The sequence below is a fragment of the Dryas octopetala genome, chromosome 5, assembly GCF_963921425.1.
Source record: "Dryas octopetala chromosome 5, drDryOcto1.1, whole genome shotgun sequence".
NCBI classification, from domain to species: Eukaryota; Viridiplantae; Streptophyta; class Magnoliopsida; order Rosales; family Rosaceae; genus Dryas; species Dryas octopetala.
The window spans coordinates 14,813,246-14,839,181 of NC_141370.1; the positions used below are offsets into that span (position 1 = coordinate 14,813,246).

Below are 25,936 nucleotides of genomic sequence, written 5' to 3' on the forward strand. Positions count from 1 at the left end.
ATGTTTTATAATACACATTTACAACATAAAGGGTACGTAAGAAGCTAAAATGAGTAGCATGCAATGGCGTTGGTCTTAATCAAAGAGGTTAATTATTCTACAAATCCTCAGGACCTAACCACAAGCCAATGCTAGCTCCCAACACATATATACTTATAGAAATTGTGACATAAAATTGGGAAAAAGAATAAAACAAAATGGGATTTTTTTTGGATAAAAAAAAGAAGAGACAAATGGGATTTAAGTGAGAAAAATAGAAGAGAGGAAGAAGTTGTAACATGTTTGGAGCAACAGAGACCATGGAGAGAAAGAAAAGAAAAAAGAAGCTAGTGGAGTGGCATAGAGGATTAGAGGGGGTGTTGAATTGGTACACCACTCAGTCACTCAGTCACTCAGCACATGAGGAATTTGTTCCAAGCAACAGCAACAGCCAGAACGCACGAGGGAGCGGACGACTGACTGAATCTTCTTGCAACTACACCTCTCACGTGAAACTTACTGCCCCGTCTTGTCATCCTCTCACAACTTCACACAAAATGACGCCTAACTCCTCCTCTCCTATCAACCTTGGAACCAACAAAAAAACATAAAAAAAATATTAAAATATTCTCGCTCCTAGTTTTTCTTTCTTTCTACACTTTATTCTGTTGGCTAATTAAAAATATAAATAATTTAATTTAAATGAAAAGTGTATGTTTTGCTTTTGTAGTCTATAAAACGCAAAAGCATGGCCCGGACAAGCGGTTCACTCAACTCCTTCACTCCTCTCTCTCTCTCTCTCTCACGTACTGTACAGTCTCTATATTCAGCAATCTAGCTCTTAATTCGAATATGGAGTCGTTCGATTTCGACAACGTGAAGGTGGAGAAAGCAAGCGCGATGCGGAGGTACAACCGCCTCCGAAGCATCGCGAGGCTGTTCCGCTTGGCGGAGCTCTGCGCCGCTCTGCTTTTCCTCTCCTGGACCTTCGCTCGCCTTCCCTTCCTTCTCCACATTTCCCGCGACTACTTCCTCCTCCTCTCCGGCGTCGTTTCCAGCCCTCTCTTCGTCTTCGCCCTCTGCAACGCCATCGTCCTCGCTCTCCTCGCCAAATCCCGCCATGCAATGCCTCCTCAAAACGACGACGTCCAAGCTCAACTCTACGACCAGTTCATCCGCCGCGAGGACCGTACAATAAAGTCACACTCCGAAAACGACGCCGTGTCGGATGAGCCAGTAGAGGAGCTTGTCTACCAGGACAAGCAGATCGTCTCTGAGACCAACACTGCCGCTCCTAAAGCTGACAGTACGGACACCACCGACGCGGACTCGGACGAGTCAAACCAGTCGGACTCGGAATTTCTTCCGAAAGTGTGTCGGAGGACGAGGTCGGAGAATTTCGGGAGGGAGCAACCGGAGAAGCTACGGCGATCGGAGACTGAGAATTTCCGGAAAATCGTGAGGTCGGCTGGCGAGGAATGTTCGCCGGAAAATTTGTCGCCTCAGGACTCGTTGAGTAACGAGGATTTTCAGCGCGCTATTGAAGATTTCATTGCGAGGCAGTTGAGGTTTCGTCAAGAGGAGTCTCTAGCTGTTGTTCTTCAAAACCAGAGCTAATAATTAGAAAAAGAAAAAAAAAAACCAAATGTGGTTTATAGGATGTACAGTAATTAGTTAGTTTTGTGTGTTTATTGATGTGAGCCGTCGGATTGAGAGCAATCCAACGGTGGAAGGGATCAGGGAATTTATTCTGAGCGGGAGCAGGTTTTATTATTAAAATTGAGAAATGAGATAAATGGTTTGGAAATCTGGACATTATGCTTTATTAACCGTGTACCAAGTGGGATACATAAGTGAGGAAAGGAATATATGATACATGCATTATTTGGTATTTTCTGGTATAATCAAAATGGTGGAATTGTAGAGGAATAGAATTCAATTCCAAGTTCCATTGTTTGCGTGTGAATATGCTTTATAACCTTTGCTTGATACATGCATTTCTTGAAAGAAAAAAATCTATTGCTTTTCTTTTTGTTTAATAATTTTCTAATAAATATGCAATGCCATGATCCGGACTTTTGTTCATTACTATATAATTTAAAATAGTCTAGTGTAGTCTAATCCGGCCACTTCTAGACTTCTAGTGTAACAAAATGTGTAAATAAGCCCATATATATGACTTTCTTTGGGTTAAATAATGGAACTATTTTCATTGGTGTTTATGGAATAAAATCATAATATTCATTAGTTGATTTGGATCATGCACAGTCTATAGGCTCTTCTGGTTAAATAAGAATGAAAGCTCCAGAAAATTATGGTTGTTAAAGTTGAACCCATGTATTCAGAATATTATGATAATTGAAATCCTGTTTTTATAGCCACTAAGTGGCTTTTCAATCCTTTAACTAATAAATAACAAACTTGATTCTTGTGAAGAAAAACTCCTTTTCAGAAAGGTTCCACAGTTGCTTCTAGTAGGAAGGATTCATGATTGATAATGTAGTCAGTCACACCAAGTTTTATCAATGGTACCATTTAAGCACTGTCCCATACAAGGAAATCGATCATATTCTTCTTCTTAAGTAACACACAATTCTCTGGTGGATAAACAGCACCAATCATCATAATATAATATGACAATGATTTTCCAAACCAAAGTGTACTTTACTTTAACTACTACCTCTGTAATCTTTAGGGAAAAAGTCACTTTTACTTTTTCTACCAAGAGATTTGATTCTTAGTGAAGTGATCTTTCTTATTCACCTACCTTTTTTCTCCACCGTAAATAATTTTAAAAGTAAAAATTCATGTATCACATTTATTGAGTATATTTCTCACAAATGGTCCAGCTGTATAAGATAGGAAATTTTGTCTATGGGAAGAGAGATCATGTGGTTTCACTCTAACTTATACATAATATTAGAGTCAATAATTTACACGTCATGTTCAACATCCACACCGACTCACGCGCGCGTTACTCAATATAAGTTATATATCTATATATTTTACTTAAATCATCATGCAACATATAAGAAAGGGTGTTGAGAATATATAATATATTAATTAGAAACGCACAAGCTTGTATTGTAATATATCATATCACGAGTCTCCTTACCTATTTCTAATTAAATTTAAGTTGAATATTCTAATATTTTCAGCCTACGTACGTACAAATAGTTTTAGTGTACAATTTTTTTATTTGCCATCTTGGGGCAGTGATGATTAAGTCCACCATGAGTGTGGCAATTTAATTTTTGTGGTTGAAGTAGTTAATCTCATGCATGCCTTATAACAACTTTTGCTTCTATTGACAATTCTCCAAAAGAAGACATGCCAAACAGTTTAGTTTTAGTCATAACTTCAATTTAGACACATAACTATATATGTCATTTCAACGGAATCTATAAACTTTAAAATATTTTAAATATATACCCGATTTATTATCTAAATTGAAAAATGAACTTCCGTCCATCGATTTGTTAAGAGATCAGTTAAATGTTAATTTGGCTTTTGCTGACGGGGATTAATTGGCGATGTGGTGCCAACTCAGCATACATTTCCCGCCAAATGAGCGACAAATGTCCACCTGACACGGGCTCACACACCCATCACCTCTTTCCTGCTCGTCGAACGCTCTCATGACCATTTAGTCTTCCAAAAACATCACGTTTTCCCCTAAATTCAAATATAAATCCTCACTTGTGTTCGATTAGCGAGAAAGAGATGATGAGTTTGTGGGCCCGTGTCAAGGGTTAGGTGGACAGGTGTCACCGTGTCGCTCATTTGGCGAGAAAGGTTTGCTGAGATGGCGCTACGTCACCAAGTAATCTCGGTCAGCAAAAGCCAAACTGACATTTAATTGATCTCTCAACGAATCAATGGACGAAAGTTTATTTTTCAATTTAGATAGTAGATCGGGTGTATATTTGAAATATTTTAAAGTTTGTGGACCCTGTTGAAATGACATATATAGTTATGTGTCTAAATTGAATTTATGACTTAATTTTATATTCAAGTGATTAGGCAGAGGAGAAAATAGTGAGTGGTGGGTGCCAATAAGGTATGTAAATTCTATATTATTTAGAATTCTGCAGCTTGCTCTTTCTATGAGTTTCAGAAGTCTTCCAAAACACAGTGTTTGTTAGAAGAAATTCAAACCCACAACTATTTGCCAAAACTTGAAGACCTTCCTGTATCTATTGAGATTCCGAAAGGTCATACAGTCTACTTACCTTCCCATGGTTATTTATTTTGTTGCTGCCAAACTGACATAATTTATAAAACATGAAATTTGTAATATAAATACATAATAACTGTAAATGGAGGTTGATTATTGGTGCTTCTGTAGAACTTCATCAACACTTTTCTTCAGAATTAGAACCTTAGATTTACAGTTTAGGAGAATCCTGGAGTTACTGAAGACGATTAGAAAAATGCCTTTGTCCACAAGCAGTAAATTCATAATCATGGTTATCCTTTGACAGTCAAATTAATATTTTATGAGTTTCATTTTCTCTTCTTTACTGCTAATATTAAGGTCTGAAATGGATTTTTTTGTTGTATTGATCAATCTTAATAATGTATTATAAATCTAAGAGTACGTTCGCATTTGATTTTATACATATATACTCAAAAAGTATTATGAATTCGATCAATACTCTTATACTAACACAACTCTTAATTTATAATATAGTACATCTAAAATCAAAAGTCACGAAAAAATAATTAAGTACATAAAAACCCACAGAGGATCCGGATGAGGATGGTCCCACTCACTTGGAAAATATTCTTAAGCTCATCTATAATCACCAAACCACACTTCTTTCATGAAAGCAGAGGATTAAACAATATGTATCAGAACAAATTTAGGTTCAAACTTTAGATACTTTGTCTACCAGCATAACAAAATCTAATTGATGTCATAAGTAATATGCGGTTCCTTTGCATTTCAATCAGTTTTTTCATGACGATATCCACCATAAATGAAGGCATCGATTCTCTTTAAGTCATCAACCAGCACCATTGCCAATTATTCTGGCATAAAATGGGGATATGGCATTGCACAATATCCATTTTTGCTAATAAATCTGTTGTCTTTTGTTGGTTTAGATAAAAACTGCTTCATTGCTTAGTCACTAATATGCTTTTCATTGAATCAGATTCCAGCATATTAATTACCATACTATCACATGATCAATACTAATATTGTAGCTTTTTTTCTTTTTGATTCAATCTTCCCAAATGGTACTTATATATTGCTTAGAGTATATTCACATTGAGAATGTAAAATTTTGCATTACAATATATAGTGTGCTAATCCCTTTATTTATTACCAATTAATTATGACTTGAATGCTCTAACTTTTATATAGTATTAGAACAAACAATCTACATTTCAAGTCATATCTGATATATAAAACTTTGCGTTACAATATATAGAATGCCCGGTGAGACTCGTTACCAATTAATTTTTTGTTTGATATTCTAACTTCTAACTCATAAGTGACATCATTAACTCATTGTGCAAGTTGAAAGAGTATAGTGATCGAGTTCAAACTCAGATTTGAAACAGAGAGGAAATGTTACACCAAATAAGATGGTCAAGATTTTGTCATTTCACCTTATACTTAGCTTTGTGTGCCCACCGACACCAATTATGGGAAACGATACAGCCAGCCAGCTAAATGTACATGGTATATGTGAGCCATTATTGATTCATTGAAGAGGTGATCACTGAGAGCCAGAAATCCTTGCTCATCATCTTGCTGTGGAAACTTGGAAATGTATTTGCATCAAACACATTATACATTTCCCAGTGCAACTTGCAAGTGACAAGGTATCACAAAATAGAAAAAACAAAAAACAAAAGACTTAAATACTTAATAGGCAATAGGTGCAATGCTACGTGTCTAGCAGAAAATGAATTATAAACTCAAGCAACTACCAAAGGTCCCCCGGACAAGAATGGTCACAAAAGAGACTAAAGCAAAAGCCAATGTAGATTGACAGATATATAGGGTTGTAGGCTTGTACCTAGGCATGTACGTTTGTTAATGGGTGGACTAGAATTAGTGCACGTACGAGGCAGTGCATGCATCACAAATAATTCGTGAATTGTGGGAGTTTGTAACTTCAGTGGTAGAGAGTATTTAAACTAAACTTAGAGCTGGACTTTCGTCTTTCCCTTTCTCAAGTCATAACCCTTCTTTATACCGAGAAAAATTCCATGTCAATTTCTCTTTTTCTTTACATTGAAAGTTAAGCCTGAAATGGTTAGAATTTTATTAGAAATGGGGCATTTTTATTATTGCAAGATAGCTAAGAATATGTATATGCTTCAGCAAATAGCTAGGTATACAACAATGATTAACAGGTTCATCAGTTCTGACTCATAAGTATGTTATTTTCGTCGGTATAAAAAATATGGTATCCTAACATTACGTACTTCTGAGGAAATTATGTGTAGGGGATGACAATCATTATCATAAGGGTGGTACAAGAGAACTTTTCCTGAAGATAGGTTAGCTTGGATCATATATATATAGCTTATTAGCTGGCTTCTGTAATTGACAAGCTTGTCTCTTATATGATTTTAGGGCTCTGACCCATCCTACATAGGGGGACCTATCAGACTATATGGCTGTCTGTATGCTGGTCATGAAGTCAAAAACCCATTGCCTTCTCTTCTTCAATAATTGCCTATGTACCTTGCAAAATAAGATATCATTGTTGTTTTAAATAGATATTTATGTTGCATCCAAGGGGGTAAATTGGAGAAACAATAGCAAGATTTTTTTTAAAAAGGAAAAAAATTGATTTTCTTGATTACTACACCCAAGGAAAAGTTAGAATTTTTAGATGTTGAGTGTACTTAATCAAGTACATTAATGCATTTAGAAATCATCCCCTATGATTATCACAACCCAAAACCGACCTAAATGATGTAAAAAGCGACCCAATCAAGCTAAATGAAAACGATTGGGTTGGGTTGGCAATTTAGTTTTTAAACTTGGGCTTAGAACTTTGATGAATGAAACAAAAAATCAATTGGCCCATTTCAAAAAGCGCACTCATCCCAAATGGGCTTACAAGCGGTAGCAAACGAGTGGAATGCAATACAGGAAAAAGGAGACGGCATTGTGCGTTCTTGTATCAGTAATGGCTTGCATCAAGCAAGCTCTTAATTATGAGAGGTTTAGATTTTGATTTCTTCTAATGTAACAAAATAAAGGATAATTATACCACATCATCACCACTAAAGGTGAAGCTGGAATTGAAGCTTGGGGTGAGCTATGCCGAAGTGGTGGAGTGGGTTACCTGCATAAGGGTGTAATGTCCCATGGCTTGTAGCTAAAATACAAAGTTACAAATTTTATTATTTAACTATAATAAAATATTAAATGAAATGAGAGAGAAAATAAATCAGAGTGAAAAGGAATGGTTGTAATGTCTCATAGCGTTGCCCTCATCTCCAGTTTACTAATATGGAATGGAAGAGAAAAGAAATTGGAGTGAGAAAGAATGGGTGAGAGAATGAATTGGAGTAGGAAGGAGTCCTTCTCATTAATTTGTTTACTAACCATCTTGAATAAAAATGAAAATAAAGTTGATTCGGAGGTGTAGTTATAAACTCAGGCATTCGAGTTCGAGTTTTCAGTTCGACCCTTTGAACTATGCAGCAAGCTAGGGGGTAAAATCTCTTGTGAATCCCTTAGGCTGACATAAATTGTCTGCCTTTGACCGGCCCAAGAGATTAGTCTGGTGCGCGAAAGCTGGCTCAAAACATCCTAAGTTACCAAAAAATAAAAAATAAAGTTGATTCACAATCTTGTGTTTACTAATGATCATGAATTAGAATAAATACTTGTTAATTACTAAAAAGTTTGAGTGTTGTTGAAAAAAAATTATTTTCTTAATAGGTATTTTGGAATTATTAAAAAAATTGATGGTACTTTTGGTATAAATTAATGACTCCTCAAAGAATGGGAGTCTATACCATGTCCCCTCTAAGAAATAAGATTGGGGGAGTGATTCCTCATTTTAGAATGAACCCCACTTACTTTTTTGATTTTCAATACAAATAAACACAAGATTAGAGTGGAATGAAAATGATTTTCATTCATTCCACTCTCATTCCATTTAAGTAAATGTGTCTTAATTGGTTTACTTTTCTTTTTTTAGTTTTTATTTTATTTTTCTTTTAAGTTTCAAATAAATAAAAATGTATTAGTAGATCGAAGGAAAAATAAGAGATGTATTGTGTGTTTTTTAAGAAAAAAATTTCGGTGCAACTATAACACCGATAGGTGATGGCCGCATGAGAGAATGGATTTACATCTCCTTTGCCTCAAAAAATTGTTTTAACTTTTTTACATTTTTCCAAAACTGACAAAATTAACAAAAAATTTGTAAAAAATTGGCGATATTTCTAAAACCTCATCGAAAAATTAAGCAAACATCTACCATTTATAAAGAACCATAAGTTTTTATTCGATAAATTGCTGATAAAATGAAAAAACAAATCGTTGAAAAATTCGAAAATATTACAAAAAACTTTGGGAGTATTCCAAACAATCCATACCCCCAAAAAATGACAATTTTCACGAAATTTCATCAAATTTTTTGAAATTTAATACTACGGTGCAAACTACAAGCAGAAAGAACAACCCACAAGTTAATCATTCTACATTTAGAATTAAAAACCACCACATGATGCAAGAGTAAAACTATTATCCCGGGATCGGAGTACTTGGGCCACATGAGTCACATGACCATGCATTTTATTTTGCAGAGTATTTGGGCCACATATCCATGCTTACATTCATAATTTTCTGAGTACAAGCCCCAAAGTGATGGGCTTAGTGATTTCCTTAGCAATTTCTTCACTCACCAATCTTGCAAAAGTCTGAAACAAACTGTCCAAGATTCCTTTTCCAAAATGCTGCACAATCATTGATTCTTGAATAGCCCTAACAGCCATTGCAAAACTTTTACCATAGCTCTCATTATCCTGGTGATCCATCTCGAATTCAAACATCTCCAACCGGTCCAATTCAAAAGAACCCTCTTTCCTCACTTCTTCTTCTATTTCATCCTTCGATGGAGCATAGAAATGCACCTGATATGAATCAAACTTTTCCTCCTCAATTTCACCCTAACAAAAGAAGTTGGTAATTGTAAGAGTAATGCTAGAAAGACTAGATCTTTTGATCATATTAATTATCTATTACATGATATAAAAATTTTATTTAAAAGAATTTTGTGGAATTTAAAAGTCATGTGGTATTCAACTAAGACTTTTAAATGCTTTTTAAAAGTCTGTAAAAGTCTATATGTATTCAATTAAGAATTTTAAGGAGTTTATAAAAGTTATGTGATATTCAATTAAGACTTTTAAAAAACCTGTAAAAATCTATGTGTATTTAAAAAGTCATTGACTTTTATGAAATTCATTTAATGATGGATTTTAATAGACTTTTAAAGACTTTTATGTGTATTTTAAAGTCATTATAAATCCAACATCTTTCTTGCGGATTTCTATAGACTCTGTAGAACTCCGTAAAACTCAGTGAAAATTTGTAAATTCTGCAAAAGTCTGTCATTTAAAAAAAGTCTACAAAAGTTTTTATAAATTTATATACACTACACCCCCTAGCCAAAAATTTTGGGCCATATTAATTAGAAAATTATATTGTATATATATATTGTAGAGAGAAACTGCTCTGTAATAGGGATATAGCTGATTTGGTATCTCAACCCAATTACATGATGACACATATGCTACTATACTTCATCACATAAAACTTTCTCAAATTTAAAGATTAAACATATCTCATGGGATGCCAAGTCAGCTCATATCCCTGTTATAGGTAAGTTTTTTCTGTATTACTCTTAAATGTCAATGGGTTCAGTTTTCTAATAGATTCAGACACTTACTAATTATATTTGTATGACATCCAGACACTCTAAGGTAGGCGAACTCTATTAATTGACCACATGATATAATACCTTGGAAACCAAAATGGCAAAGGAGCGAGATAGAAGATGCCAGAAAGCATAGTTGCCTCTCCCAAAATGATCTGGGCCTTTCCTCCCATGCAAGAGAAGCACCATTCGTCCTCCTACAGCCAATTCTTCAGACCGTGATTGAAGGAACAAAGTGAAGTCTTCCTGGAATTGCTTCAGGTATGCTTGAGACACTCCCACAGGGCTGGATTCAGAAATGTAAATAGTGCCTTTGTTTATGGACTTCCCCTGCTCGTTGTAAATGCCTGGTGGAATCTGCAAGCATGCATGGGATTATGGTCCAAAGTGAGAACCATGATCTACAGTAAAAAGCAAATCAAATAGGAAGGAATGTGACAGTGCGAGAAATTTCCAAAACAAGCTCTTAATTTTTGCTTTCAATAAAGACATTTTGCCCATTTTTTAGAATCTCAAAAATATAACTGTGTATGGTGTAGTGCTCAGAAGTCAGAACTTCCTTTGAGCCCTGCTCAAACCCATCGAGTACTACTCAACATGGGTTGAGCAATATTCAAGGAGGGTTCGAGTATTACTCGGTTAGAGTTCAAGCACTATTCATTGATTATATTTTTGAGACTTGGCCTAGAATTTTCCGGAATCTCACCCTAGAAAGCCAGTGCACACTGTAGGAAGAATAGACAAAGTGCAAGCAATTATTAGGAAAAAGTCTTCCATAAAATGAGCCAGGATAGGCTCCAATAAAAATAGAGGGAGGCCCATTGACTCTTTGTTCCTTAAGATCTCTAGAGAAGTCTGGCAAGGCCTTGAAGATTGAGTTGAAGTCATTGGTTGGAAGATCATTAAGGTACACTCTAAACTCTGGTGCAGGATGAAAGATCTTTTCACTTGTCTCTTGGACTGCTTCAATGATATCTTTGATAATTGATAGGGTATTGGGACCAGATGAGCAACCCAAATCAGCAATGCCTAAGCTCTTTGGAGTTGTTGTAAGGTAAAGCTCTTGTATTGTGTCTACTGTTATGTGCTTGAAAATACCAGTACCCTTCTTCTATCAACACAGAATGAAAAAACATGTAAGGAAATTAATAAATACTATGAACAGGATTAATAACTTGGAGAGAGAGAGAGAGAGAGAGATGACCTGGACTGAAGAATTATTGGCATAGCTAGTAAGGCCGATGCCTCCAGTCATGTGGAAGACTTTCTCCACATTCATGCCTCCAGTCATGTTGATCGAAAACCTTTCTCTGCCTTGATCTTGGTGGTGCTTGAATGCGGAAGACTTTCTCCACATTCATGCCTCCATTCATGCCTCCACAACTACTCTTTTAAAAGCAAATGTTTTATTAATGGACTTGGATCCTCTGCCAGACTGTTTGGTACCAGACTGGTTCCAGACTTCTAATCTAAACCCTTTAATTTGTTTTAATGGTTGAGATCTTCCCACATCTTAACTTTTATATTTTCATCCAAATAATATTAAAAAATTAGGAAAAAAAAAAAAAACTCATTAGCCCACTTCCCAGTGCATACCCCAGCCCCGCCTCAGGCCACCTCCTCCAACTTCTTCCTCCCGATCACCCTCCCCATCTCCTCCCCTTTCTTTCTCTCTACACTCTCTCTTCCCTCCACGGTCTTAGGTGCTGGATAATTTTCTAGCCCTCCCTCTCTCGCAGGTTGTCCTTTTCTCCACCAGAACACAACTCCATCTTCTTCTTCCTCTTGTAAGCCTCATCTATTTCTCTCCAAATTAATGGAAATTATTCCTTTGTAACCCCCACTTTCAACACAAGTTGGAGATATACCCATTTTGAATATGAGAAAAGTTTTGGTTGAAGCAGAAAAGATACCCAAATTGGGGCAAACTTGGGCTAGAAAATTATCTAGCACCTATCGTGGAGGGAAGAGAGAGTGTAGAGAGAGAAAGGGGAGGAGATGAGGAGGGTGATCGGGAGGAAGAAGGTGGAGGAGATGGCCTGAGGCGGGGCTGGGGTATGCACTGGGCAGTGGGCTAATGAGTTTTTTTTTTTTTTTTTCCTAATTTTTTAATATTATTTGGATGAAAATATAAATAGAAAATTAGGATTAAATATCAAATATCAATAATTTTTTGGTATAGCATGAAGACTATATAATATTTCAATTAAACTACTAAATTTAAATGTAGTTTTTTAGATTAAGTCACAAATATGTTGACCCCTTTGATTTGAGCCTAATCCATTTGACATTTTTATCCTTTAGCCCACATATGATGTGTGTTAGTTAAAATTTATAAGGTTTTGACAAAATTGACCTTGAGGTTTTTATATTATCTTCAAAATTTGCTAATGTAGTCTCAACTTCACATTTAGTTGTGACTGTACGACACTCACAACTTCAAATTTAGTTGTGACTGAACGACAGTCACATTTAAGTTGTGAGACAGTCACATCTAAGTTGTGAGACAGTCACAGTTAAGTTGTAACTTAGTTAAATTTTTTTTAGAGAAATTATACTAGAATATAGTATAAATAGAGGTCAAAACAATATTTTTACTCAAAATAATATATAGTATAGTGGTGTGAGTTGTCTCTTTCAATTTACTAAGACAGTCACAGTTAAATTATGACTGGATTGATTTTTTTTTTAATACAATATAGTATAAATTAATGTAATATTTGTGATGTAATATTATTTTTTATTTTTTTTTATTGTAGTGGCATGTGATGTAATATTTGTAAATTCTAATACCTTTTACTTTATTAATTTGTTTGACTTTTCAACTAATACTTAATCTAATATGTTATTTAATTTTGATACCTAAACTAAAAAGTTATTGAAATTTAATAGTTAAAATCAATGAACCTAAATATAAAAGTTAAGATGTGGAAAGATCTCAACCATTAAAACAAATTGAAGGGCTTAGATTAGAAGTATGATACCAGTCTGGCACCAAACAATATGGCAGAGGATCCAAGTCCTTTATTAATATACATAGAGTAACATATATTAGTTACATTAAACAAAAAAGTCAACCAAAAAGATACCAATTCGATCTGACAACACTTAAAAATATTGAAAAAACCCTAGGCACGAATACTAGTTAAGTAGTGAAACTTGGACAAGGACACTAAATTGAAAAGTTTACTATTAAGTTCCAGAAAGATGAAAGAGAGTTGTCGGGGCTTATAATTTTCTGGCAAGTCATATGTGGTTCTTTGTAAATTCATAGTTGACAACTTGACATGAATGCAAATAACTCATAACTCATAGATTTCTACTTGAAATAAATAAAGGAGAGGTTTTCTTTTATCAATAAATGAAAGTTAAAGTAGTTCAAATATGAATCATTAAAATATTGTCACATTAATTAAAATTTAAAAATTCAGAATAATAATAATATGCATCTCTAGCATCACTTTTCTTTGATAAGAGACTGAGACAGGAAAATTGGGGATAATTAATTTCAACTCATCCCAAATTGAGCTGATTCATGGTGCAAACCACCATCAGAAAGAACAACCCAGAAGTTTATCATTCTACATTTAGCATTAAAATGCACCATAACAGTGGAATAAGACTTCCATCTAAATTTTAGAATTAAGAACCACCATATGATGCAAGAGTAAAACTATCCTCTGTGGCATCAGAGTAGTTGGGCCACATGATATGCATTAGTACATGGCTGCATAAGACTTGTGCAATGCAACAATATGCCATTGCAATCTATCCATGCTTACATTCATAATTTTCTTAGTACAAGCCCAAAAGTGATGGGTTTAATGTCTTCTTTAGCAATCTCTTCATCCACCAATCTTGCATAAGTCTGAAACAAACTGTCCAAGATTCCCTCTCCAAAATGCTGCCCAATGATTGATTCTTGAATAGCCCTAACAGTCATTGCAACACTTTTTCCATAGCTCTCATTATCCTTGTGATCCTTCTCTAATTCAAACATCTCCAACCGATCCAATTCAAAAGAGCCCTCTTTCCTCGCTTCATTTTCTATTTCATCCTTGGATGGAGCATAGAAATGCACTTCATATGAATCAAGCTTTTCCTTCTCAACTTCTCCCTAGTAAAAAAGAAAATTAAGAATCCAAAATTTACACGCATGCAGAGAAACTTGGTTAATTGTACGAGTAATGCTAGAAGAGTAAAATTCTTTGGCACATGTGTGACATACAAATAAATTTTGAATCTTTGGTTTTTGATGGGTTCAGTTTCCATATCCTAGGCTATAGATTTGTTATTAGATCTGTTGTACGTATGTCATACGGTTTTCATATCATAGACGAACTTGCCATAATGATCATAATTTTTTAACCACATTAACCGACCTCATTGTATGACATTTGATGCGTTAATTAACAATTGATGAGTAATAAGTACGAGCAATCATAGAGGTACGACATTAACTCATCACAATGAGGTACCTTGGAAACCAAAATGGCAATCGAGCGAGATAGTAGTTGCCAGAAGAAAGAATTGCCTCTGTCAACATGATCTGGGCCTCTCCTTCCCAACAAGAGAAGCACCATTCTTCCTCCTGCAGTCAGCTCCTCAGACCGTGATTGAAGAAACAAAGTGAAGTCGTCCTGGAACTGCTTCAAGTATGCTTGAGACACTCTCACCGGGCTGGATTCAGAAATGTAAACACTGCCTTTGTTTATGGACTTCCCCTGCTCATCGTAAAGTGCTGGAGGAACCTGCATGACATTATGGTCAATAGGTATAAGTGTATAACCATGCTCTACAGTATAAGGCAAATCAACTAGGGAGGAATCTGACCCTAGAAAGCCAGTGCAAACTGTAGGATGAATACACAAAGTGCAAGCAACTGCTGGGAAAAAGTCTTCCATAAAATGAGCCTGGATAGCCTCCTATAAAAATAGAGGGAGACCCATTAACTCTTTCTTTGTTAAGGTCCCTTGAGAACTCTGGCAAGGTCTTGAAGATTGAGTTGAAGTCATTGGTTGGAAGATCATTAAGGTACACTCGAAATTCTGGTGCTGGGTGACAGATTTTTTGACTTGTCACTTGGACTGCTTCAATGATCTCTTTGATAATTGACAAGGTATTGGGTCCTGATGAACAACCCAAATCAGCTATGCCTAAGCTCTTTGGAGTTGTTGCAAGGTAAAGTTCTTGAATTGTCTCTACTGTTATGTGCTTTACCATATCAGAGGCCTTCTTCTGTCAACACAGAAAATGAAAAACATTTAAAGAAGTAAACATTGCGAGACTAAAATCAATAAGCTTGAGAAATACAGAGAGATCACCTGGAGTGAAGAATTTCTGGCATAGCTATTTTGGCCAATGCCTCCAGTCATGTGGAAGACTTTCTCCACATCCATGCTAACTGGTTGAAAGAAAGTTGGTCCCTTCCTCCTCCTTGAACCTGGTGGTGCTTTACTGTTATTTTAAAGGCAAACTTGAATGATGTATGTGGAGCTTTACTCTTTGGGGTCATCCACTCCTTTATAAATATATATTCTCTATCATGGCAGTTCACATTGCACACAATTCAAGTGTCATGATTATAGGTACAGTAAGTACTACTGGTGGCTTAGGCAATATATGGTGCTAATTAACCCATCTGTTATATGGACCATATATATCATTCCACTGCTCAATTTTGAACCAGCTGAGAGCAAACTCAGAGCCCATTGGAGGTACTATAGCTATTGATGCAGTGTAGCATAAGCTGCTACAACAAGCTCTCTCTAATTAGTTAAGCAACTTGGTTAGCTATTTAGCTGCTGAGTGGATAAGTTTGTTTGTGTGACTTGAAGTCATTGATTGATGGGGATAGTTCAATGCTGGTGTGCCCATGCCCTTTAGTGCATGATGATAAGGCAAGCAAGTGGTGTGCAATAACTTTTTCCCCATTTGTCTGGAATTGAGACCTCCAAATCAATGCATGCTCTCTACTGCTGCCACTGCTCAAAATGGAGGTACTTGCTTCTTGTCTATATCTTGTCACAAAGCTCACGCCTGCTGGACACATGTTGGCTGAGGGGGCAGTCACTGCTGCTCATCATCAATTGGCTACTTTCAGCTACACATCCATGAACTTCAACATGAGGACCAGTTGATTTTATCCTTGTTGCAATTACAGATTCAAGAAACAGGTAATCAATCACTATGTATGCCCGTTATTGGAATAGTATGGAGTTATGGACGGATGCAAATAAGTTCTGCCAAATGCTGTTCATATGCTAAAATTATTTATAAAAAGTGAAAATTTTTATTAAAGTAATTAATTTTTATGTAGATTTTATTAAAGTAAGTTGGACTTCTGAACTCCACTCTACTAATATTTTAGGGCAAATTACAGGTTAGTACTTTTCATTAAAGGTTAAACATGTTCTTCCTTATTTTATCTTTAATCCTCTTCATGGGCCAAACCTCGGTTGAGTTGATCGAGATTCATATGAACCACATTTTGGGCCTAAAAACTTTGTTTGATATCTGTCAAAGCAGGCCAAACTCAAAATGAGCTCACCCAAAAGAATCCAAACAAATTGAGTTTTGTACCATCTCAATCTAGAGAAATTATTCTGTATAACCGATATATTGACACGTGATATAATCAGTTTATGTGTTATAATATGAGTAAATGTTATTAATACTATATTATACTAATATAAATACATCGTCTAATAATACCCTTACACGTTTGATTGGTTATATTACGTGACAGTATATCGATTATATCTTATAATTTTTTCTTAAGCTAATTGGCAGTCTTCTTTTTTATTAATAAAAAAATATCCTATTTCCAAATGGTGAAGGTAGATAGTGTAATGAATTAGAATTATGATAATTAAACTCCGGGTTCAATTTTTTTCAATGTAACAAAAAAAATCTCATTTTCATACTTTTTCACTTCCTGGCAACTGTGACCTCCATAACATGTACTTGAAAATGTTATAAAACAAAATAGGTCCTTGAAAACCAACCAAGTTTTCTTCCCACTTACCATGCACTATAAAAAAGATAGACTAAAAAACAATGGTATGGGCCTATGGTAGCTCATCAATCAAGTGGTGAAGTGCTTGAACAATAATGTGTTTTGTCATTGAGTTTATGTCCATTACACAAGAATTACAATCATTGAGGCACGAGGACCGCAGGGAGAGGAGCAAAACAAGGAGCTAGAAAAGGCAGATTTTGTGGGCTGACACATATATGAGCCCTTCCATTCTTCCTTTTGTTTGCCTTTTACAGTTTTACTTCATAGCTTTTGCTCCTCCAACATTAATGCGTTTTGGAATCAATGCTTTTCTCTTTTCTTCTTGGCCTTAACTCATTATAACCTAACCAGTAGGAGAGTACATTTTATAATGCACGGAATCATCCAAAGGAGAGTAACTAACAAGAAAGCTATAGCTAGTTTTTTTTTTTTTAACTAGAAAGCTATAGCTAGTTAAGTCTTGGAAAAGATATGTCATCTGTCCCAACTCCTGTTCCAAGAGCTTTTTTTAAGTTAGATCATTATGTAGTTTAGCTGTATCAGAGTCTCAGAGACAACAATTTATCTTTATAGGAGCGTGATGAAGAAGTCTTTAAGTCATTTCATCAAACAATTTTTGTCTCACCTTTTAAGATAAATAAAAAGATGGAAGGTCAAAAATTCAAATTTAACAAGAAAAATCAAATGAGTTAGGAAATAAAAAAAATTATCCATTGGGGATGATTGACCCACTTACCAACCCTTGTGGTGGGGCTTATGCATTCGGTGGTAGATCGAGCGAGTATTTATCCCACATTCACTTTAAGAAATTCAATTTCACTCTAAACTTTTGTAATTTAATTCTTATTTAACTTCTAATATCATAGATTTTTCATGTAAGAAACTCTGATTCATTTTGTCCTATCGTGTGATTTACTCATATCAATCGAATAGTTATGATCTCACTTAATAATTTTTTCCAAGTTTCCATTCTACCTGGTTTAAAACATGAATTGTCTCAAAAGTTATGTTGTTCATGATTAATCTCCAGAGTTCCAGGCATAAATGTGCTTAGAAAGGCTGAAATATTGTTGAATGTTGTTATAATTTAATGTACAAAGAGATATAATATGAGCAAGCTGCACACTTCATTGCTGTGAGCTTAATTAGATATTATATCTTGTATCCTAGAAAAGAGAAACAGTCGAAAAGATTTCTTTTTTGGTTTTAGTCTTTGGAGTTATGGACATATATCTTGAAAAGACATATATCTTTTCTTTTTGGTGGATTTAGACATTACATCTTTCTTTACAAAAAAAATTAGTTGGGCTATACTCCACCTGCTATTATTAGTTTGTTATTGCCTTATTGGTGGTTTGTGCTCAGTTATTTTGCTGGAAAATATTCTTCTAAGAATACTAGAATAATCACTCGGAAATATTTACATAATTGATAGCTGCTTAATGAAGCTATTGGAGACGTTTCCATATCCATGACAATATGTCCAGAGTCCAGACAAAAATGAATTATTCCTTTGTCAATTGTTAAAATATCTCACGACCTATAAAGACAGGCTAATTAATTATTGTTCATTTCTCTGCTCGTTTGAAATATTGTGAACCTGGACTAGTTGGACTTGTTTACAAGTGTACCAAAACTTAATAAAAACACTTTATTTGGCCAATGGCACAATTCTCTCCACTTTGTTTGAGAAATATGTCATCTTGATGATTTCATATATAATATGCATTGAACTATATGTAAGCTATTTTGGATGCATTATATGAGAAAAGAGGGTTATAGAATAATTTCGGCTTATTAGTCAAATTAGCCCCCTATCATTTGATTTGATTGAATTACTTGTTTGTTAGCATATACTTCTGTTTTATATTTTTATATTTTTCTCTTGCTTCTTTAATTTCCTCACATTGGTGTAACCTCTACTCCTTTTAGGTTAGAACTAATTAGACTATTGGGTATTTGGATGTGGGTGACATTTGGTGCATGGTGGTTGATCGCATGGGGAATCAAATTGTCAACTAAAGACAAATTAGTCGAATTGAACAAGTCAGTGAAACATTGGTTTCATCTCCAACAAAAGATAAGATGGACAATTAAGGGACCTACTCTAAATGACAAGCCTAGCAAAGCTAGGAATTGTCAACCACCCAATTCAAAGTCCCATTTATAACAACCAGTTCTAGCTCTACCCAGCTGAGAGGATCGATCTTCTTTAAATAACATTATGCCAATGTCTAGCTAGTTTATGAGATACTGAAAAAGAGAAGGTGTTCGATCTAGCTGCCTCTTCAATGGTACAAAGGACTGTACTGAAGGTTGATATTTCATGCCTAAAATGCAGGAAGAAGCTTCTCAAGGCAGTGACTGGCGTAGAAGGTAACATATATATAATCATCATCATCATCAATTAGTGGTTTATATCAAACTCTGGCGCTTGTATGAGTGACTGATTGAACTATCCGAGCATGTTATTCACGTGATGAGATGAGCCTAACGGTCACACGTGCTCTCACGTCACTCAATTGAATTGTTCACGTGTTAAGTTTAATTGATACCACACTTGTGGGGGGCGTGTTGAGAAAAATCTCACATTAAAAATGTGAAGGTCTTGCTAGTGACTTATAAGGGTTTAGCCTTGCTCACGTACGTACCCCAAAAATATATAATGCACATGTATATATTAGTCATCCATGCATGCATGAACGATTGTTAATCATGAATTGATATGAGTTTCACAATAAACTACACATCAATTAGTGGTTTAGATCAAACTCTGGCGCTTGTATGCATGATTGAGTGATTGAAACAAAACACAAGAGTAGATTAAGGCTCACAAAACGTACCCCAAAAATGTATAGCTAGCGCATGTGGTTGCAAAACTCATTGATGGAAATATTAGGATCATGATCTCTGGCTAATATGAGATTGTGACTGGTTTTGCTTCTGTTATTGTGATTTTAATCTCTAATATGTTGTGAAATGCAGGTGTGGATCAAGTTGAAGTTGATGCAGCCAAGGGAACTTTGACTGTAACAGGCAATGCAGATCCATATGAAATAATAGTTCGCAGTAGAAAAGCAGGCAAATATGCTGAAGTAGTGAGTATTGGGCCTCCTCCTGCTCCACCCAAACCCAAACAAGACGATGAGAAGAAGCCTGAAGAAAAGAAACCAGACCAGAAGGCCCAACAAGTCCATATGTCCCATAATTGTGCAGTATGTGAGCCTGTCGCCATTGTAAGGATGGAGCCCAACCAATCATGCTCTATCATGTGATAGACTCAAATATAGTCAACTCATCATTTGTTCTGGTCAATGGCGTTGTATAATTTGTATTGCATGTGTTAGGTCTTGTAAAATTCCGCATTGCCATTCTCTACATATCTGATATCTTTCAGAAAAGAAGAACTTACCTACAACGTGGTATCCCTAACATGAGAAAAAGAGGGGTTGAAACATTGGGTCATGGGACTCTTGCTTCTCTTATATTGGGATACAATGTCACTATCCCTATTATAAGTAAGTTATTTTCCTTCTAAAAATACTTTTGTTTTAATTGATAAAGATGAAGTATCTTCATCTCTATAAACAATACCTATGGTATTGTATCATTAGATGATCGTATCATATACGTCCAATCTAAAAATTTCTTTTTATAATTCGAGTAAACTAATGTCATAATTGTACTGTTTATTTTGTGACGCTTAAAAAAAAGGGGAGAACAAATTACACTCCACCCTTTTGAGTGTATTATTCTTTCTTTTATTTTTTCGTTTGCTTGAGACATTGCTCGAATTATTTTCATATTTTGGGCATTATATTACTTGTAATGTGACTAGCGTGAAAGGTTTCAATGTTTCATAATTAAATTTGGCAGTAGACAGTCTGGACTCAGCAACCATTGCCACGCACTATTTTACCATGCGGTTGCGTGGCACCAAAACTGAATCACCCACTGCCATCTTCATTTATCGTATTGGATCGAATAAAAAAGTTGCCAACTAAGCAATGTGTCATCTTATCCAGAACCAGAAGGACCAGAGCTGACTATAGATTCTGTTGTTATATACAGATGCGAGAATCTCTACCGTAATAATTTCTAAACCATAAAAAAAATAAGTGAAAATACAACCAAACAATGTATTGTGATTATTAATTCAGATAGCGATGACCCATCTTGAAAGTAAAATAATATAATTGTGTATTTCAACTATAAATGTGTAACCATATAACTTATTCTGTTAGATGATATTTATGGCGTTTCTTATGTAATTTAACTAAGACTGAAGCTAAGTACAGCTATGATTTATAAGGCAGTCACCTCGAACTCCGAAATGTCTATAGTCTCGAAAATTTATATATTAGTGTTAGGTCCCTATTAATTGTAACCGAAACAAAAATAAAGTTTAATTTTTTTTGACGAATTGCCGTATTTGATTGTGTTGTGTTAATATGAGGAATCTACCGTATATTCTTTTATTATGTATTTGCAAGTTTTTTTCTTTAGATTGAAATACACATACACAGATTGACCAACCACGACGTGTAATTTGCTTGAGAAGACAGAATGCAGGACGTTTTTTGCTTCAGTCTTACTTGGGCTCTCTGATCTTCTTCATCCGCAGTCCACACTCTGCAAAACCAATCCTTTAACAGATTACTTCATCTCAGAATTCACCACTCAGCACCCAAAATGGCGGCCGGCCACGACAAAACTCCCCGAGTTTTCTGCATCGGAACCGCCGACACAAAGCTTGAGGAGCTCCGATTCCTCGCCGACTCAGTCCGCTCCCATCTCAACGCGTTCTCCACAACTTCCTCATCCAAGGTAAATCCTTCTTCACCTTCACTTACGTAGTTTCAACTCCAATGTGGAAATTCAAATTCAATGTTCGCGATCGAAACGACAGGTCCGAGTTTCGGTGGTTGATGTCTCGGTAAGTCAGACCGAGACCGATACTCATAGAACCGATTTCGCATTCGTTTCCCGAAATGAGGTTCTGTGTAGCGATCCTGAAGCAGCTGCGGGCCAGCAGCTTCCCGAGGACAGAGGCGAAGCGGTGGGTGTAATGAGCAAAGCGCTCGAGAAATTCTTAACCAAGGCTCGAAATGATGGCGTTTTGGCCGGAGCTATTGGCGTCGGAGGCAGTGGAGGCACGGCGCTTATATCACCCGCCCTTAGATCGCTCCCAATCGGAGTGCCCAAGCTGATCGTATCGACCGTAGCGAGCGGTCGAACGGACCACTATGTGGGTACTTCGGACCTGGTGTTGTACCCGTCGATAGTGGACGTGTGTGGTATTAACAGCGTGAGCCGGGTCGTTTTGAGCAACGCTGCTGCTGCTTTTGGTGGGATGGTTAGTGGGAGAGGCAGAGATTCTTATGTTGCGGTTGAGAAAGAGAAATCTACGGTGGGGTTGACCATGTTCGGGGTTACGACGGAGTGCGTGAATGCTGTTAAGGAGAGATTGGGTAAAGAGGGGTATGAGACTTTTGTTTTTCATGCTACTGGGGTTGGAGGCAGGGCCATGGAGTCTCTGGTTCGAGAGGGGTTTATAAAGGTAATGTCTTTCTTGGAAATTTCCTTCATATCTCTTTATTGATACACTGGATTGCAAGTTGAGTACTAGTGGAATGAACAATTGAACATATAAAAATGTCAACTTGATCAAGTTTTCTTCATTGTTGAAGCTCCAGATATACTTGAGTAAATGTAGGTATTTAAAAGCTCATTTCTAAGCCTAGGCCAAGGTTTGATATCAAGTTAGGTGACCTTACAAGAGACCTTTACATTGTTCTGTCTCTCCCGGTGTTTGCTATGTCTCTAGTTTGAACCGTTGTTCAATTTGGTTTCCTATAACTTTAATATGGTGTCGATGTTTTTGTGTGACTTCATGTATGTTTGTTTTATTTCCATTCTTCATATTCACTCCTTTGCTTATGGTTTTATATAGGGTGTTTTGGATATCACAACAACAGAGGTTGCAGACTATGTGGTTGGAGGTGTCATGGCTTGTGATGCTTCCCGTTTTGATGCAATTATAGAGAAAGGGATTCCTTTAGTCCTTAGTGTCGGAGCTTTGGATATGGTAAACTTTGGAGCTAAAGATACCATACCATCCAGTTTGCAACACCGAAAGATTCATGAACATAATAAGCAGGTGATAACTGATAAGTCTCTGACTCTCTGTAGCCCTCCCTTTCGTCCCCTCCTCCCTCTTTGATCTTTGGCCTGCTGTTTTCCATGCATTTTTTTTGGCATTAATACTTATCATTTTTCAGGTTTCACTCGTGAGAACCACAGTAGATGAGAACAAGAAATTTGCTAGCTTCATGGCAGATAAATTGAACAAGTCATCATCAAAAGTTGTTGTTTGCCTGCCGCAAAAGGGTATTTCTGCTTTGGATGCACCAGGGAAGCCCTTTTATGATCCTGAGGTCACTGCTTCTCTAATAAATGAACTGCAGAGGCTGATTCAGACAAATGAAGATCGACAGGTACTGTTATTACCCATCGAGTCGTTTGTTTCAAAGTTCCAACCTTCTCTTGTTGCTTGGGTTTTATGTGCAGGATCAACTTTACTACTGAAAATAGTGCATTTTTAATAGGTAAAGGTGTACCCTCATCATATAAATGACCCTGAGTTTGCAAATGCTTTGGTTGACTCATTTTTAGAGCTTAGTATGAAGAGTTCTATCCATTCCACTCCTCTGCATGTTGCTGTTCCTGAACCCAGTCAACACAAGATGAATATATCAAGCTATGAGACCATTCCCCGTAGCATGAATGACTTCCCAGATGCAAGGCCAGGTTGTACTTTGAACTGCATTTATTTTCTTTGTAACATTACCAATCATCAGTAGCTTTAAGTAAATCAGAAACACATTGATATCCAATATGTGCATGTGCTATATTGTATTATGTGTATGTTGGCCACTTGATCCATGATTGTTTTGCCAAGCACATAAGCCATACCAAATCCATATTAAGTTATTTTGACATAGGAACCCAATTATATTAAAATATCCATTTGCTTAAATCCCTTATAATAGTTTAATATTCAAATATGTTATGTTAAATGGATTTGGGGCATGGACTTGAGATTTTGTTTTATCACTGTTGGAGTCAGATATAACCAGTAACCTGTTACTTCCATGACAGAAACTTTGCAAAGAACTAGGGTGATATTGCAGCAACTACAAGATCAAATAAATAAAGGAATGCCAATTATAGGGGCAGGTGCAGGGACAGGCATATCTGCAAAGTTTGAGGAAGCTGGTGGTGTTGATCTGATAGTGGTCTATAATTCAGGGCGCTTTCGCATGGCAGGAAGAGGTTCATTGGCAGGCTTATTGCCTTTTGCTGATGCAAATGCTGTTGTACTTGACATGGCCAATGAAGTTTTGCCAGTAAGTTTCAACTGCTTGCGTGTTCTCAAGCATCCTTAAAAGAGTGTTTTTTCACGAATTGTTGATTTAAATCTTCTGGAAGATTGTCTTTGTATAATCTAAATTTCTGTGTGCTTTCATTTATTTCTCCTGCAAATGCATTTAAAATAAAGATTCAAGTATTCAAATTCTTGGTTTGAAAGGACTTTGAAGAAATGTGGCTAAACAATAGAATCTTCTAAATTAATTTTTAAAATATTTTTGTTTATCTTTTAATTTCTTGAAATATTCTGATCATCTTTAAATTTTATAACCTAGTATCAAGATATATTATGGAATGACCAGTGAAACTAAAATGTAAAACTCAAAGACCTGAAGAGTCAAATTAGTAGTGCAATACCTTATCTGCTCACTTTTAGAATCATTTTTGGCTGATGTGGAGCTGATGAGAATGTATAGGTGGTGAAGAAGGCACCTGTTCTTGCTGGAGTATGCGCCACTGATCCTTTTCGCCGTATGGATTTCTTCCTCAGGCAGGTGGAGTCCATTGGGTTCTGTGGGGTTCAAAATTTTCCAACAGTTGGGCTCTTTGATGGTAATTTTAGACAAAATCTTGAAGAAACTGGAATGGGATATCGGTAGGTACTACAGAGAGATTGTTTTAAATCTTTCATATTAATTAGTTATGCATTCTGTAGTTGTTACTTTTTCTTATTCTATTGATCAGATTGGAGGTCGAGATGATCGAAAAAGCACATAAGATGGGTCTCTTGACAACTCCATACGCTTTCAATCAAGATGAAGCTGTGGAAATGGCAAAAGGTGGTGCTGATATCATAGTGGCCCATATGGGGCTCACTACGTCCGGCTCTATAGGGGCAAAGACGGCTGTTTCAATGGAGGAAAGTGTAGTCCGTGTACAAAAAATTGCAGATGCTGCACATAGAATCAATCCCAATGCTATTGTGCTCTGCCATGGTGGTATGATCTTGGGAGCTTTTTGTTTCTTGTTGCAAAGTTTGAGTGGTCCTGAAATTATGAATTTGGCATGGAAAAGTATCTATAGATATTTTATGTGACAGTCTTTTTGGTTTTTAGCTACCCACTTATAGCATCTTTTGTTCAGTTATTGATTCCTTTTCTTTAAGACAATTAAAAAAAGAAAATATATGTTTTATCTATCATTTGTAGTTTCAAATTCTTGGTCTCTTGATCAAAATAATCAACATAAGATTACTTGGTGCAATTTGCAGGTCCCATCTCTGGTCCAACAGAAGCAGAATTTATACTTAAGAACACCAAGGGAGTTCATGGGTTTTATGGCGCATCAAGCGTGGAGAGGTTACCTGTTGAACAAGCTATTACCTCCACGGTCCAACAGTACAAATCAATTTCTATCAACTGAAGGAAGGTTTGATCTGCCATTCTGCCTGTTCTTTGTAAAGCCAAATGCTTCATGTTGTGCTTTTCTTTTTCTTTTTGTATTTGCTTGGTTAATCATTCAAAAAAATTGGCTTTGATGTACAAGTTGATGTCAATATTGTTGTCGCAACAATCTTATACGACTTGTAAAATTGTATGATCTGATCAATAATAATAATTTGGTATGAACAACTGGTATATTG

The 25,936-nt window shown here is 36.0% G+C and overlaps 5 protein-coding genes across 5 annotated transcripts; 3 read left to right on the top strand and 2 right to left on the bottom strand.

Moving 5' to 3' along the window:
- Window positions 1–659: 659 nt before the first annotated feature.
- Window positions 660–1,780, top strand: LOC147284704 (tRNA-methyltransferase non-catalytic subunit trm6MTase subunit). The gene has a single exon (XM_086245217.1). The coding sequence runs from the start codon at window positions 682–684 to the stop codon at window positions 1,594–1,596; it is 915 nt and encodes a 304-aa protein (XP_086101343.1). The 5' UTR covers window positions 660–681; the 3' UTR covers window positions 1,597–1,780.
- A 6,881-nt stretch (window positions 1,781–8,661) lies between these two features.
- LOC147284705 (putative methyltransferase TCM_000336) lies at window positions 8,662–11,304 on the bottom strand. Its single transcript, XM_086245091.1, has 4 exons — window positions 11,107–11,304; window positions 10,609–11,013; window positions 9,987–10,259; window positions 8,662–9,132 (listed from the first exon to the last, which is right to left on the bottom strand). Exons 1-4 carry the CDS (start codon window positions 11,257–11,259, stop codon window positions 8,800–8,802), a joined length of 1,164 nt encoding a protein of 387 aa, XP_086101217.1. The 5' UTR covers window positions 11,260–11,304; the 3' UTR covers window positions 8,662–8,799.
- A 2,064-nt stretch (window positions 11,305–13,368) lies between these two features.
- Window positions 13,369–15,616, bottom strand: LOC147284706 (putative methyltransferase TCM_000336). The gene is made up of 4 exons (XM_086244286.1): window positions 15,227–15,616; window positions 14,736–15,140; window positions 14,381–14,653; window positions 13,369–14,019 (listed from the first exon to the last, which is right to left on the bottom strand). The coding sequence occupies exons 1-4, from the start codon at window positions 15,299–15,301 to the stop codon at window positions 13,687–13,689; spliced, it is 1,086 nt and encodes a 361-aa protein (XP_086100412.1). The 5' UTR covers window positions 15,302–15,616; the 3' UTR covers window positions 13,369–13,686.
- A 3,413-nt stretch (window positions 15,617–19,029) lies between these two features.
- Window positions 19,030–20,238, top strand: LOC147284707 (heavy metal-associated isoprenylated plant protein 43-like). Its single transcript, XM_086243596.1, has 2 exons — window positions 19,030–19,299; window positions 19,909–20,238. The coding sequence occupies exons 1-2, from the start codon at window positions 19,215–19,217 to the stop codon at window positions 20,196–20,198; spliced, it is 375 nt and encodes a 124-aa protein (XP_086099722.1). The 5' UTR covers window positions 19,030–19,214; the 3' UTR covers window positions 20,199–20,238.
- Window positions 20,239–21,467: 1,229 nt separating this feature from the next.
- Window positions 21,468–25,925, top strand: LOC147284708 (TIM-barrel signal transduction protein). The gene is made up of 9 exons (XM_086243593.1): window positions 21,468–21,750; window positions 21,833–22,483; window positions 22,877–23,083; window positions 23,205–23,420; window positions 23,532–23,733; window positions 24,085–24,332; window positions 24,771–24,949; window positions 25,039–25,292; window positions 25,565–25,925. Exons 1-9 carry the CDS (start codon window positions 21,616–21,618, stop codon window positions 25,714–25,716), a joined length of 2,244 nt encoding a protein of 747 aa, XP_086099719.1. The 5' UTR covers window positions 21,468–21,615; the 3' UTR covers window positions 25,717–25,925.
- The last annotated feature ends 11 nt before the right edge of the window (window positions 25,926–25,936 follow it).

Excerpts from the sequence above, each read along its gene's own strand:
- LOC147284706 (XM_086244286.1), bottom strand. The coding sequence starts at position 15,301 with ATGGATGTGGAGAAAGTCTTCCACATGACTGGAGGCATTGGCCAAAAT. Across the intron at positions 14,654-14,735 it reads GTTTGCACTGGCTTTCTAGG|GTTCCTCCAGCACTTTACGA; the intron begins GTCAGATTCCTC and ends AATGTCATGCAG. Across the intron at positions 14,020-14,380 it reads TTGCCATTTTGGTTTCCAAG|GGAGAAGTTGAGAAGGAAAA; the intron begins GTACCTCATTGT and ends CTTTTTTACTAG.
- LOC147284707 (XM_086243596.1), top strand. The coding sequence starts at position 19,215 with ATGGTACAAAGGACTGTACTGAAGGTTGATATTTCATGCCTAAAATGC. Across the intron at positions 19,300-19,908 it reads GGCAGTGACTGGCGTAGAAG|GTGTGGATCAAGTTGAAGTT; the intron begins GTAACATATATA and ends TGTGAAATGCAG.
- LOC147284704 (XM_086245217.1), top strand. The coding sequence starts at position 682 with ATGAAAAGTGTATGTTTTGCTTTTGTAGTCTATAAAACGCAAAAGCAT.
- LOC147284708 (XM_086243593.1), top strand. The coding sequence starts at position 21,616 with ATGGCGGCCGGCCACGACAAAACTCCCCGAGTTTTCTGCATCGGAACC. Across the intron at positions 22,484-22,876 it reads TTCGAGAGGGGTTTATAAAG|GGTGTTTTGGATATCACAAC; the intron begins GTAATGTCTTTC and ends GGTTTTATATAG. Across the intron at positions 23,084-23,204 it reads TTCATGAACATAATAAGCAG|GTTTCACTCGTGAGAACCAC; the intron begins GTGATAACTGAT and ends ATCATTTTTCAG.
- LOC147284705 (XM_086245091.1), bottom strand. The coding sequence starts at position 11,259 with ATGTGGAGAAAGTCTTCCGCATTCAAGCACCACCAAGATCAAGGCAGA. Across the intron at positions 11,014-11,106 it reads CCAATAATTCTTCAGTCCAG|AAGAAGGGTACTGGTATTTT; the intron begins GTCATCTCTCTC and ends CTGTGTTGATAG. Across the intron at positions 10,260-10,608 it reads GTGTGCACTGGCTTTCTAGG|ATTCCACCAGGCATTTACAA; the intron begins GTGAGATTCCGG and ends GCATGCTTGCAG.